Below are 14,893 nucleotides of genomic sequence, written 5' to 3'. Positions count from 1 at the left end.
TTCTTCAACTTTGTACTTGTGTAGTCTGCCATGACCTCTCCTTTACATCACACTTGCCAGATCTCATCTGCTCAGTCTGCATCCCTTTTAAAATATTAATGTCCCTCTTCCTTAGGTCTCTTACTCCTTTCTTTTTTGCCCCAGAATATTTTATGGAAGAGGACTTTGTTTTACAGATTTTTAAGGCAAAAGATTTCCCTCTCCTGGATAATTATTGCAAAGTGCATAAAAATTAACTGGTAATTTTTTTTTCAACCTGTTGACAGAACAGGGCTACAGGGAATAGATGGGGGTGAGGGAGTAGAGACAGATGCTGAGGGCCTTCAGAGTTAGCATAAGTGGGTGGGATTAGGGTAGGGATCAAATATGTTTTCTAATCAGAGGAGGTGTGTTTTCCTGTAGATGCTGATTCAGTCTTCTGGCTCTCTTCTTGAGAGATTTCTAAGGGCTTGAGAGTGGGTTCTACAGCGTGATAAAGCAGAGGCCCAGGCGAGGAGATCTGGTAGGCTTTAGACCTAGTTCTGTCCCTGACTCACTGTGTGGTTTCTAACTAATCATTTAACCTTTCTGCCTCAGCTTCCTCACTTACGATATGGAGATCCACTTTCTCCCCTTTCTTAATGAATAAACTGAGTTGATTGTGAATTTCAATCTCTGCTTCCTTTTCTACCTTAGTTTGTGAATTGAAAACTCCAACAATGAGTGAATTTCTTAGCGGCCTGGAGAGCTCAGGGTGGTTAAGACACATTAAAGCTATTATGGATGCTGGAATTTTCATTACAAAGGTAATAATCGGACTTTTAAAATTTGCACTGACTTTAATTATGGGATATGTGAAGTAGTAGTGTGCCATAGTGGAAAGAATATTGAAAAGAAATCTAGTTTCTAGATTCAGCTCTGCTACTAATTCACTGTGTGCCCTTGGGCAAGTCTCTTTTCTTCTCTGGGTCTCAGTGTCTCCATCTTTAAACAAGGTGGTTGAACTAAAATCTAATGATGTAACTTTTAGGCGGCCACAGAATTCTTTGGGAATATGATTAACCCTCTCCCCCACTGGAAAAATGAACATATGATGATACATACAGAAAATGAACCTCAATTTCAGGGGGTCCACAGACCCCTGGACTTCACATTAAAAACTCTTAGGTGATCTCTAATTGATAATTGATAATAATTGATCTCTAGCTCAGTTATTCTGTGATATATTTTTGTGTTGATTCTAAGGTATTAAGTACAAGAGTGGGTGTGAAATAAATGCAGAGCTTATGTATCTGTGAGTTTTCAGAACTCTGAGTACAAAGACCTATTTTTTTAAACTTCTTTGTATAGATCTGCCTCCAAATGCAGTCTAGGCAGGCTTTGTCACCCTGTATTTATGCTGACTCATTTATTTTCTGATCTCTAGGACCCTAGGCTCTGTAGCCTTTGTTAAGTGGTTTGTTTTCTTACAAAAAACAAAAACAAAAACAAAATTCAGTGTATATTTTCTCATTTTGACGTTTTGTTTTTATATATTTATACATGAGAACTCTCCCTCTTCATCCCACCCCCATTATTTGGTAAAAGCAAAGGAGATAATGACTTTTCATACATCAGCTATAATTTTCTCAGTTGAAGGCAATGTTATATATAGCTTCTGGCTTAAAAGGTTTGAAGATTGTATATAATGAACTGCCTTAAATATCCAAGCCCTAATGCTTTTTGCTTTCCTAATCCTGTTGCCTGCACTTTTCATTGTTATTGATGTTCACTATGTGACCCTGTCAGTTGTTTCAAGCCCACTATTCTAACTATTCTTTGTTCTGTTCCTTTTTCATAGATTCTACATCCATATATCTATAGTCCCTTTCTGAAACCAAATTTATTAGACCAAAGAGAGTGAGGATGGATAAGAGGGAGATTTGATAGACAGTACAGCCTTATAAATATTGGTTGAATTAAAATGAATGAACCAAAAAGATAGGCTTGGATTGCACAGTGTTTCTGTGTTCCCTATCTCTGTTACCACCTATCCAGTATCCCAAGCTTGAGAACTTCAGTCAGCCTTGAATTCTACCTCTTCTCCTCCATCTGGCTATTGCCAAGTCCCATGTGTTCTGCTTCAAAGGTGTTTCTCAAATCTGTCCTTTCTTCCCAGTCTCCACTGCTACTTCTCTAGTTAAGATAGCCACAATCCATTGCTCACAGCGTAATAACCTCTTAACTGCTTTACTTGTCTCTAGTAGTTACTCTTTAGTTCGGGAACCAAATTGCTACTAAAGTTATTTTTCTTGAACATGTCTGATCATGTCACTTTAAACTCAAAATCCTCCATTGGTTATCAATTCTATTGCCAATAAGACCCCATAAGCTTGACATTCAGAGTCTTTCACAATGTCGCCCCAGCTTGGCTGTAGTGGACCTCTTGCTGTTCTCTAACATACTATGTTACTTCTTTTTCTCTCTCTTTTTTAAATGTTTATTTTATTTACCTATTTTCTCATTACAAAAGCAATACATGTACATTATCAAAGAAGTAAACATTTCAGAAATATATAACATAAAATGTAAACATTCCCCATAGTTTGTCCCACAGTGCATACACATCACTGATAGTAGTTTAATGTTTATGTCCTTCAGTCAGCACTGTCCATTTGGACTTTTTGTGATGATGGAAATATTCTGTATCTGTACCGTCTAATACAGTACCACTACATGTGGAAATTGAGCACTTGAAATGTGGCTAGTGAGACTGAGGAACTGAATTTATGGTTTTATTTAGTTTTAACAAATTCAAATTTAAGTAGCTATAGGTGGCTGGTGACTACCATATTGGACAGTGCTGCTGTAGAATTTTTCAACATATAGAGTTACACATATTAATACTTTGTGAAAATGAGCTCATACTGTGCATACTCTTTTTTTTTTTTTTTTTTTTTTTTGAGACAGAGTTTTGCTCTTGTTGCCCAGGCTGGAGTGCAGTGGTGCAATCTCGGTTCACTGCAACCTCTGCCTACCGGGTTCAAGGGATTCTTCTGCCTCAGCCTCCTGAGTAGCTGAGATTATAGGAGCATGCCACCACGCCTGACTAATTTTTGTATTTTTAGCAGAGACGGGGTTTTGCCATGTTGGCCAGGCTGGTCTCGAACTCCTGACCTCAGGTGATCCGCCAGCCTTGGCCTCCCAAAGTGCTGGGATTACAGGCATAAGCTACCACGCCCGCCCCATACTGTTCTTTAATTGACCTTTTATACTTATACTATTTAATGAGCATTTGTTAAGACAGTTTAGTCAGTACTATGTCATTCTTTTCAGCTACTATGTTATATTCAATCGTGGTAATTTAGTTGTTTCTAATTTTTCGCTAATGCAGATATTGCTGCACCAAATATTCTTAAACATATATCTTTATAGAAGTGGATTTTCTGAGTCAAAGAGTATGAATATTTCAAATTTTAATAGATGTGGCCAAATTGCCCTCCAAGTAGGTAATACCAGTTACCATTCCTACCAACAGTGCCTATTTTTCCATTTTGGCAGCAATGGTTATCATCAATCTTTTTGATCTTTGCCAATGTGATAGGTGATAGATTTTATATCATGTTTTAATTTATATTTCTTTAATCATTAGTGAAATCCAGCATCATTTTCTGTCCACCAGTGACTTTTGACTCTGTTTGGAGCCCTAAACAAAGAACATGGTTGCTGCCGTCGTGCTCTACTACTACCTGAGGTGTCTGCTTAATTGAGAAGTCAAAAAGATTGAAAAGCTTTTTTCCAGATCTCTTTAACTCCTTTTTTACCTGCAACCTGACTACCTTTCTAGGAATACCATTTTTTCTTGTACCCCTATTACAAAGATTACTCATTGTCCCACATCATATGAACCACATGGCCCAGGGCAGTTTCACTATTCTCCTTGCTCCTTACAAAAGCCCCTCCTCCTTTCAGATCGATTTCATTTAGCTATACCATCCTCTACACCTTCTAGTTACTCTTCCCCCTCCATTAAGGATGTTGGGAACAGCCTTGCCATCTTTTCCATCCTGGTTCTTCCCATCATCTGAAGAGATTTGAGTGTCAATGTACAACTTGTCAAACATTCTTCACTTACAATTCTTTGGGCTTTTTATAATTCCAGCTTTCACATCCTTAATCCAGCTAGCATAGTTCTTCTATCTCATGGAAACCTCTGTACTTTTAACTCCTCTTTTTCCAAACTTTTTTCTTCCCTATATACCAAGACCGGGTGGTGTAGCACTTCATCCATTCCACCTTGTCTCTTATCCTTCCACTGTATCCACTCTATCTGCCCTGTTAGCCACGGCCATTCTCTGCTCTTACACCCTGACCTCTAAGCATTGCTGCAAATAAATATATCCCATAGATATGTTAGTTGGTGCTATCACAGGTTTATGCCTTATAGTCTTAGCTGAGCTGAACAGTTATTTTATGTGTTTTTGGTTGGCTCCCAGTCCTGTTTCACCAAGCAGATATTCCTTGTACCTTGCTTTCAAACTGGCTACACCATGGTAACTCCCCTCTCTATAAACACATATTGAAACATGTCCTTCATGGAAAAATGTATATAATACCTCTTTTCACTATTATCCTTACCAACTTCTTTGCTATCTCAGCGGACATAGTGCCCCATCTTCTGTGTAAGGATACTCACTCTACCTATATTCGAAATTCCATCTCTTCCTACTTTAAGGAACCAGCTCTATCAGTTAAACCCTCTTTGTCTTACATTTTCAACCTGTTCTTTTCGACTGGCTTCTTCTCTCAGTAGTATGCTCAAATATTTTCTCATTCCTAAAGAAAAAGTACTTCTTCAGTCTTCTAGCTATTGCCCTCTTTCCTCTTGGTTAGAGCCTTCTGAAAAGTGGTTAGTCTTTCCTATTAGTACTTCATCTCCCTTCACCTTTCAGCCCACTGTGATCCAATTTTCATATAATTACTATTGCTCTTCCAGAGGTCTTATGACCTTTGACTTGTCATATCTAAGAGTCACTTGTTAGTCTTCACTCTATTTTGACCTCTCTGTTGCATTTGGCACTGTTCACTCCTTTTCACTTTGAACCCTTTTTGTAGTCCTCACTTTTATCCAACTATTCCCTCCTGGCTCTCTTTTTACCTTTTGGGCTTTTTTGAACAGGCTGACTCCTATAATAATCCTCCTTCCTCTGCTTGCCCTTTAAGGGTCACTGCTTTTTAAGGTCTTTTCTTTTGTCACATTTGGTCTCTGCCTGGGCAGCGTCAACTATGCACACAGTGTATACTACTATCTCTATTCAGATAGTGGTGAAATCTACACTCTGGTTCAGATCTTTTCCTCTCCTGAACTTCAAACCCACATATCCAGTTGTCCCACTGGACTTCCCATTAGAAGTCCCCGAACTACCTCAAACTCACCATGGCTAAAACAGAAATCTTCTTACATACCCCCACTACTACCTAAAACTTGCTTTTGTGTTCGTTATTTAGTCTAATGGCACTACCATCCATCTGGTTGCTAAACCATACATTTCAGAGTTATCTTTAACTTTTCCTTTTCTTTCATCCCATGACTAGTCTCTCACTCTGTCCTGTTAAAATGTTCATAATTAAAATCCTTCTGTTTTTCAGCTCCACTGCTACTACCTTACCTCAGGCCTATATGGACTTCCACGATTTTAGTAGCTCCCTAACTGGTCTTCCTATATCCAAACTCATGTCCTCTAAATCTATTCTCCTTACTACCACCACAGTGATCTTTCAAAGATGTACATCTGATCATGGCACTCCTCTGCTTTCAACTCCCTATTGCCATCAGATAAAATGTATACTTGATTGGTCTGACCCTTGTCCTCCTAGCCGGCTCTATCTTTCCTTATTCTCTCACTTCCAGCTTAGCCTGAGCCATTAATTGTTCTTCCTCTATGTCATGCCTCCTTGCAATGTACACGCTGTTACATCATTCCCCAGCCTGGAATGTCCTTTCCTCCTGGTCCATCTGGTAAATTCTTATTCATCTTTCCAGACCCACCTTAGTTGTCTCCTCCTCGCTGGTTATCTTTTGTGCCTTTGTTATACCTGGCATGGATTTTCCCCTTTTATTTTTCATTGGTTTGCAGTCATGCATTTAAGTGTTTGTCTCTTTTGTATTCCCAATGCACATCATAGTGCTTCTTGTACAGTCACTCAGTAATTATTGGCTAGGTGTGTGGATGAATGAATGAGTGAATTAATGTCCTTCTTCACCTAAGGAAATCCAGCTCTTTCTTCAAGGGTCAAGCTTCCCTGGCTCCTGCAAAAGAATATTGTTACTACACATTACTGTATATTACCAGTAGTTTTTCCATTGTATTTTAATTATTTATTTATTTTCAGTCACCCTGACTAGTTTGTGGGTTCCTTGAAAGCAGAAACTGAGTCTTTCTAATACTGAGTATTTCTAATACCTGGCACATAGAGGCGCAAAATTGTTAGAATGAATAAATGAATGGTCAATATGTACCATTGCCAAAATTTCCCAGGTTAAATAACTGCCCAGATCTTTACATCATTCCGACTGTGTTTATACAATCGCTTGTTAAAGCGATCTAAGACAGGCAAGCACCTCCATCTTAAGTTGAAAGCTTTTGTGTTAGTAACACTAAAACAGCTAGAGGAGATTGTTGTCAGATCTGGGACTAGAATGCAGAGCTGTCTGTGTTTTTGAGTGTGAATTCTTCCTCCAGTTCACCTATTCCTCTGAGAATTGATCCTTAGTTTCTTCAGAAGTTTAGTGAATTTAGAACTCCCCTCATCTTTCTTTTTGCCCTGCATTATGGGTTAGTTTTGATATTCTTTTCCTATGTGGTAAGCTCTCCTTCTCTTGCACTCCATTGTTTTCCTTTTCATTCCCCATAGAGGATGCTAATGTTATGAGAAAAAATTAATGTAGCCCATAATGTAGCCCAGGTTCTCTGTGCTTTAGGGACTGTATTTGGCAACTTTTTAATCCAACAAGCTGTGCAAAGGTTGCTTATGGTACTTTTTTGCCTCTTGTCTTCACAGGCAGTGAAGGTAGAAAAGGCCAGTGTCTTAGTCCATTGTTCTGATGGGTGGGACCGCACAGCACAAGTCTGCTCGGTGGCTAGCATCCTCCTAGATCCATTTTATAGGACATTCAAAGGACTCATGGTAAGAGAGCACGCTACTATATTTTACTTTGTGAAAGAGACAGATTGCAACAAAATAAAAAATAACTCTCAAACAATATTTTTTTGCCAGAATTAGCTCTAAGTCTACAAAAATAGCTTTTCCAATTTAGCTTCTTTTCATTAAATTTAGGTGTGTACTATCTGTATACTTTCTTTTGTATGTTGAACATACTTCTTACCTATCAGAAGGTAAGTTATATGTAATAGACTACTGTACAGAGTAGGAAAAGCTCAAAAAGTTTGCAGAACTTAATGGATGACTGTCAAATAGACTGTCCAAGGGGCTCATCATCTTTAACATGTCAGTTGTTTGAATGTCAGACTTATGATTGTTTTCTAGTGCTGAATCTAAAGCCTCTTAGTTGATCTTTCTAAGAAACGGAACTCACCATAGTGGTTGGTTTATTCTCATTTCTTTGGAAAGCTTGTTTTTTTTTTTTTTTTTTTTTTTTTTGGAAATAGAGTCTTGCTCTGTCACCCAGGCTGGAGTGCAGTGGTGTGATATTGGGATATTGGCTCACTGCAACCTCCGCCTCCTGGGTTCAAGTGATTCTTGTGCCATAGCCTCCCAAGTAGCTGGGATTATAGATGTGCACCACCATGCTCGGCTAATTTTTATATTTTTAATAGTGACTGGGTTTCACCACATTGGCCAGGCTGTTCTCAAACTCCTGGCCTCATGTGATCTGCCCTCCTCGTCCTCCCAAAATGCTGGGATTACAGGTGTAAGCCAACATGCCTGGCTAGAATTTTTTTTTTTAATGGTTGAAAATGGTTTTGTTACTGGTATAAAGCTAAGAGCTGCCTTTGGATTTCTGTTTTTCAAAGTTTGAGTTTAATATCGTGCTTATCAGGATTGCATTTAGTTATGGCTCAGTGGCTTGTCACACATGTGAAAGCCAAAGGAAATTTGACTCTGGATATGTCTGAGGGCATCTGAAATTTGAAGGCACCCTGTATAGGCCTGTGAATGAAATCTAAGTTACTTACTTAGTTATCATTTAGGAAATTAACTGTTTTATGATCAGTTCAACTATTTCAGCAAAGTGTTTTGACATTCTTGTGTGTATGGTTAATTCATTTTATGATTTTCCTAATGCAAACTCTTTCTTTTGTATAAAATGAAGATCTTGATAGAGAAGGAATGGATATCCATGGGCCACAAGTTTTCCCAAAGGTAAAAATATACTCATTTTGAAGGAAGGGGCTGAGGATAGTTCATTAGGGTGAAGTATATCAAAACCTCAGTATGTACATGTAAAGGAAGGAAGAGGAAGTTGAACATGGCATAAATCTCTTTTCATCAAGAAACAAGTATTCTAGATACTATGCTAGGGCACTAAGGTGACAAAAGTAACCAGAATATTATCCCTGTTTTCAAGGAGTACAAGTAATTATATCAAATTGTTAAATATTCAAGGAAGAACAAGTCATCACAGGCTACAGAAGGAAAAGTGCTTAACATTGCACGAAGAGGTCAGGGTAGGCTTCCAGGAGTACACAGCATTTGAGGATGAATTTTTGGAAATGAATAGGAATTTAACAGGAAGAACAAGGGAATGATGAGGTCATTCAGAGGGACTAATATCAAGACGATGCACCTTTTAACCTTTTGTAAGATAAAAGGTGCAGATTTGTTCTTTTTTAAGGGGTGAGGACAAGGGCTTATATTTATCTGTTGTCTGCTATAAACCAAACTGCCTCACTAAGGCTTTACCTGTGTTATCAGAACAATCGATAAATATTTGTCAAATGCCTAACAATGTGCTGTATATTATATCAGACACTAAGCTGATTCCAAAGGCAAATAAAATTTGAGATTTGGCCGGGTGCAGTGGCTCATACCTGTGATCCTAGCACTTTGGGAGGCCAAGGCGGGCCAATCTCCTGAGGTCAGGAGTTCAAGACCAGCCTGGCCGATATGGTGAAACCCCTTCTCTACTAAAAATACAGAAATCAGCCAGACATGGTGGCTGGTGCCTATAATCCCGACTCCTTGGGAGGCAGAGGTAGGAGAATTGCTTGAACCCGGGAGGCGGAGGTTGCAGTGAGCCGAGGGCATGCCATTGCACTCCAGCCTGGGTAACAAGAGTGAAACTCCATCTCAAAAAAAAAAAAAAAAATTGAGTTTTACCCCAAGAAGATTATAATTCAGGTCTTATTTTCTCCCATTGATATGCGTTAATTTAATTTCATTTGGTTGCCACTCTCTAGCCGTTTGGGTCCGTTTATTTATTCTTCCTTCACCCGCAAACATTGGACCAGTCATTATGTTAGGTATTGAGAAGACAGAGTTGAATCAGATATAGTCCCTATCTCTTCTTTGAAAGAAAAGAAAAATCAGTGATGACGGTGTAGTATGATAAGTGCTTAAGACAGAGGAAAACATAAACAAAGGAAGTTTACCCATTCTGGGGCAAAGAAGGCTTCCTGTAATAGGTGACATTTTAACTGAGATTTAAAGTATGAGTAGATGTTATTTAGAAAGGGAGAAAGCATTCTAGCCCTGATGTGTTTGAAACCATAAAGGCATTAAACAGGATTACGTGTTTGAGGAGCTGCAAGCAATTCAGTGTGGCTGGGTCAAAGGGTGTGTAGGGAGAATAGAGGAAATGAGGCCAGGGAAGCCGAGCCATTGAGGAGAAGATCATTGCGAGCCCTGTTTTTTTTTTTTTTTTTTTTTTTTTTAAAGCTGAAAGATTTGAGTGTTTTGTGTACATAATAAAGCTATATTGGAGGACTTTGAACAAGGCAGTGACATGATGTTCAGATCTATATTTTACAAATATCCCTCTGACAGCATGTAGAAGATTGAAATTGGTGGCAAGGGGCTGAATTAGTAGGCTACCAGAATTGATGAGGGCCTGAAAAAAGACAGAAGCAATGATATGTATACAAGGGTATTCAGGAAGTAGAACTTACCAGAAGGTGGGAGAAACAGTCCAATAAAACTCAAAGGTTTCTGCCTGAGGTAGCTGGGTTTATTGACATAGAGGATATAGGATAATACAGGGCAGGGAAGATGGCTTCAGTTTGGGACTTATTTGGCATGGGGCATCCAGGAGAAGATATCCAGTAGGGAGACTATTCAGTAGTAATCTGGAGCTCACTAGTTCTGGGTTGGATAGAGAGGTGGTATAGAGGTTTAAGAGTTATCTGCATGTAATTGGTAGTTTAAACCATGGATTCAGATAAGGTAACTCAAAAAATTGTTTATAGAGGAAGAAGAGCCAAGGGGTGGGACAGAGCCTTGGGTAATACTGACACCTGAAAGTCTAGTGAAGAATGAAGTCCATGAAGGTGGCTGTGAAAGAGTGATTAGTGAGATAAGAATAAATCTAAGGATAGGAAAGAAAAAACATAAGAGGGGAGAATCTCAAGGGAGTAGTCAGCAGTGTCATATGCCTCAGAATAACCCAAGAATCGACTTTGGCAATATGCAGGTTTTAATGATCTTTAGTGATAACTGGTTGAGTAAAGTGGTGAAAGCAGAAGCCAAATGTTTGTGAATGGAGGCATGAGTGAGGGATGAGGAAGTGGAATGTGAGTATATAAATCTCTTTCCAAGAACCTTGGCTCTGAAGGGGGTAGAAGAGAAAGAGTCAGGTTTGGGTCTGAGGAAGTGTATTTCAAGACAGGAGATATTTGAGCAGTTTCTTATGCTGAGAAGAAAGAAACATTAAAGAAGATAAGGTTGAAGATATGAAAGAGACAGTGAGTTTTTGGTAGAGTAAGACTTCTGGACAAATGGGTGAAAGTTCCAGTCCAAATGAAAGATTAGCCTGAGCTATAATGAAGAACACCTTTTCCATGGAGATTAGGTGGAAAGACAGGCAGAAAAGGTGCTATATGTGAATATTAGAGGCAGAAGTTAGAAATTTTTTTTTCTACTTAATGGCCTTGATATTTTTCAGTGGCACTGGAGTGAAGGAAGATATGAAATGGATTAGGGGTTTGACAAGGTAGTTGAAAATTTGTATGAGCTGTAAAGGTAATGAGAAAAGGTTGTTAAGGACCTACACAAAGATTATTTGAGAGCAGTTAAAACACAGCTAAATGTGGAGACTCAATTTGAATGGTGTGAATTTGTATGATTTTATAATTTCCTTGAGCATTATTAATCAGTCAGGATGTGGAAGCAGAGAACATAGCTTTTCAGGCTGATCTGTGGTTGGATTTAGAAGGAAAATAATTACAAGAAAGACCAGAAAGTTGAACAAAATGCGGAGAGAGTAGTTAATAGGGCAGATCATGGAATTTAGGATAAGGAAAAAGAGAAGCCAACAGGAATCTAGCATGTGGAGATGTCCTGAGATGAGGTCTGCAGGAGTTAAGAAGATGAGCAGCCTTTGGAAATATAATATATGGTGTTCAGAGTGGGACATTGTGATTAAGATTTCAAAGATGGAGTAAGAACTACTAGCCAGCCTGTGGCCAGTGGATTCAAAAGGCTGGAGTAGAGGTAAAGATCAGTGAAGGTAATTTGATTTGCGTTAGTTAAGGAATCTGTTGAGCTAGTGTAAGTCATCTACATCAACAAAAAAGCTTAAGACCATCAGATTATTCAGAGAATGTAGGGAAGTGACACAGAGATTCTAGAAGACAGCACTGTGGAAGGAGAAGGTAAATAAGCTAAATAGCATGACCCATAAAGGAAGTGTTTTTAAGGGCATGAAAAGAATAGTAGCTTGGAAGCAGCAGAAGCAGCAGTAGGTGCAAGGAGAAAGCTAAAACCACCTCTGCTTTGTTTTAGAATTATGGTATGTGGAAAGTGGAATGATCAGCAGTCTCCATTTTTATTTGACCCCAAGGAAAGGTGGTATCCTTGTAAGCCAGGTTGTAATTATATCAGAAGGTAGAGAACATTCAGTGTAGAAACTGAGAGTGCCGTGTTCGTTTCCAGTGGAATAGTGTTTCAGTCGATGATAGGGTTGGTAAAGAGAGCATTGTGGGGAGGAAATATTAAACAGTTCTGGGATGAGGTTTCATTCATGTACTCAATAAATGTTTCTTTAATACCTATTTTGTGCCAGGCACTATGCAGTAAACAATATAGATGTGGTCATTGCTCACATAGAGCTAAATGTAGCTATTTAAATTAAATTAATTAAAATTAAATACAATTAAAAATTCGGTTCCTCAGTCACAGTATCCACATTTCAAGTGCTTAACAGTTAGAGGCTGCTATATTGGACAACACAACTGTAGAAATTTTCCATCATTGCAGAAAGTTCTATTGGAAAGAGGGTGTATAAAAAAATAGACTAGATGACCAAAGGGTTTACAGTATGGATGACAGTGAAGGACACCAGCAGCTAAGAGGTCTGCTGGGATTGACTAGCTTTGAGATTCTGGCTGGCATTTTGGTATGAGGTGTTTTGCCACTACCAACAGAGACAAAAGATGACCCTCTTACAGCCTATTCCCAACAGTGTAATCCTTAATGCTAACTAGTGTCTTTCTTTACCTTTATTTGCATCTCTCAGGTGTGGCCACCTCGATGGGGACTCTAAAGAAGTGTCCCCTATCTTCACCCAGTTCCTAGACTGTATCTGGCAATTAATGGAACAGTTTCCCTGTGCCTTTGAGTTTAATGAAAACTTCCTGCTAGAGATTCATGACCATGTTTTCTCCTGCCAGTTTGGAAACTTCCTTGGTAACTGCCAGAAGGATCGAGAAGATCTAAGGTGAATTTACTTTGCGAGAAGACATTGAACAGGGAGAAGGGGGTCAGTACAAAAAGAATGTACCTACCACCCTGAATTTGGCATAGCAGTCAAGAAAGGGGCGGAGATAACAATAATAAAAAGAACTTTTGAAGCATAAAGCACTCAATGTTTGCACAGAGATCTCTCAGAACCCTGAGATATCTCATCTGTAAAATAGGGATAATAATGCCTACTTTTTAGAGCAATCATGAGGATCCAGTAAAATAATGGATGTACAAGCCCTTTGCAAATAATTAATTGCTGTGCAGGTATGAGTAGTCATTATCTACAGTCCTTTCTCACTCATATCAGAGATTACAAACTAGCAGCTCATAGGCCGAACCCAACCCAACAGGCATGGTTTGTTTAGTCTGTGGAGTATTTTTTAAAACTCCTAATTCGTTGCTGACATTTTTGTTTATTTCCATAGGTTTTTGGGGAACAGGTGGTATTTGGTTACATGAATGAGTTCTTTAGTGGTGATTTGTGAGACTTTGGTTCACCCATCTCCTGAGCAGTATACACTGAACCCAATTTGTAGTCTTTTATCCCTCACCCGCTTCCTACCCTTTCCCTCTGAGTTCCCAAAGTCCATTGTGTCATTCTTATGCCTAGTTGCTAACATTTAAATGTCAGTAGATTTCACATTAAAATCCAGTTATTTTAGGATGTTTTTTTCTAAATGTTCTGAAAAATCAGGAGCTTTGGCAACACTAGACTGTATTTTCTCATGATAATAAACAGCTAGAGCTGAATAGTAGCTGTTCCATTTGGATAAGGCAAACTCACTCTTGTTGACTGCAGTTCTTACCATTCTCTATAGTTTATTCTTAGCCCATTTCTAATGTTATCTGCCTAGTTCTAGTAGGCAGTTGAGTTTGCACCCCTCACTTAAACTAACAGCTTGGCAATATATGAGACATAAGTACTTTTCAAAATTGACAAGGTAGAGCTCCTATGAACAGTATTTTCATTATTTTAGAGACAGAGAAAAAGAAATAGGAAAGTAGCTGTTTCACAACTCACTCCTATTTCACAGCTGTTGACTGAGTTAGTAGTTAGCCCAACCCTCAGGCCCCTTTATAGCATAGCAAGATGACATTATTTCTCTGTGATTTGGTTTTCCTGTCAACATAGAGAACAATAATGAGTCTTTCTGTTTCAACATTTGTACTTACTTGGTAGTTTCTCTCTTGATGCCATGCACGTTTCTCTCTCTCTGTCTTTACAACTAGACCTTTGTCACTTTCTCCCCAAATTCTTTTAAGATATTCATTCTGTCTTTGTTTACCTATGCATTAAAACCCAGAATCTTTTCCATAATCTTTTTCCTTCTCTTAAAATCAGGTCAATATATGTGGTATTTTTCACACAAATCTGAATATCCATTTAAAAAACATAACAGTTGAACATTTTAACATATTTTAAAATAGTGATTACTTAAAATAAACAGCAGTGTCATTCATTCATGAACAGAAAAGCATGGGCTTTAGAATCAGGCAGACTTGGGTTCAAACTTTGGCTCTGTCACCTACTAGCTATGTGACCTTGAGCAAATTAATATTTAGTCTCATTTTCTCATTAGTAATTTTGGGCTAAAATATCTCACACGGTTTTATTGGGAAAATTTAAGGAGGTGTTTTAGGTAAAGAGTCTGGAATAGTGTTTGAACACATAGTAAATACTCAACAAATTAGTTACCTTACCAACGCAATATTTTTTTTTCTGTTATAAACCAACAGCAAATGAGAAAGATGGACATACAAAGCCTTTGGCCTCACTGAAATGCTCTGACAATTGTAAAAGTTACAAGACTACAATTTTAGGTCTTACCACTTATATCACTCTTCAGTTCTCCTTTAGCTTCCTTTGACATGGTGTGTGTGCAAATGACCTTCTCATGGATGGTTATACAGCAACTCTCTTTGGGAACCAGTGGATCTCACGTATTTTGAGGTGTTAACTAAGGGACTTGCTTACTGGTTAAGCAGCCTCCCCATGGTCTCAACTAAAGTACAA

The 14,893-nt window shown here is 38.5% G+C and overlaps 1 protein-coding gene across 4 annotated transcripts in view; it reads left to right on the top strand.

The window, feature by feature from the left end:
- Positions 1-14,893, top strand: part of MTMR8 (myotubularin related protein 8) — a 131,974-nt gene that overhangs the window by 55,734 nt on the left and 61,347 nt on the right. For 3 of the 4 annotated variants that reach the window (XM_063721108.1, XM_054544654.2, XM_002831730.5), the window contains 4 exons: positions 676-785; positions 7,021-7,146; positions 8,294-8,343; positions 12,653-12,853. In XM_063721108.1, coding sequence (XP_063577178.1) covers positions 676-785; positions 7,021-7,146; positions 8,294-8,343; positions 12,653-12,853 — 487 coding nt within the window. The remainder of the gene's footprint in view (positions 1-675; positions 786-7,020; positions 7,147-8,293; positions 8,344-12,652; positions 12,854-14,893) is intronic. The other variant, XM_063721109.1, reaches the window with a different exon arrangement.

The sequence above is a fragment of the Pongo abelii genome, chromosome X (genome assembly GCF_028885655.2).
Source record: "Pongo abelii isolate AG06213 chromosome X, NHGRI_mPonAbe1-v2.0_pri, whole genome shotgun sequence".
Classification (NCBI taxonomy): Eukaryota; Metazoa; Chordata; class Mammalia; order Primates; family Hominidae; genus Pongo; species Pongo abelii.
Note: the sequence above shows the minus strand (reverse complement) of the source record. Positions and strands in the feature narration are given on the sequence as shown.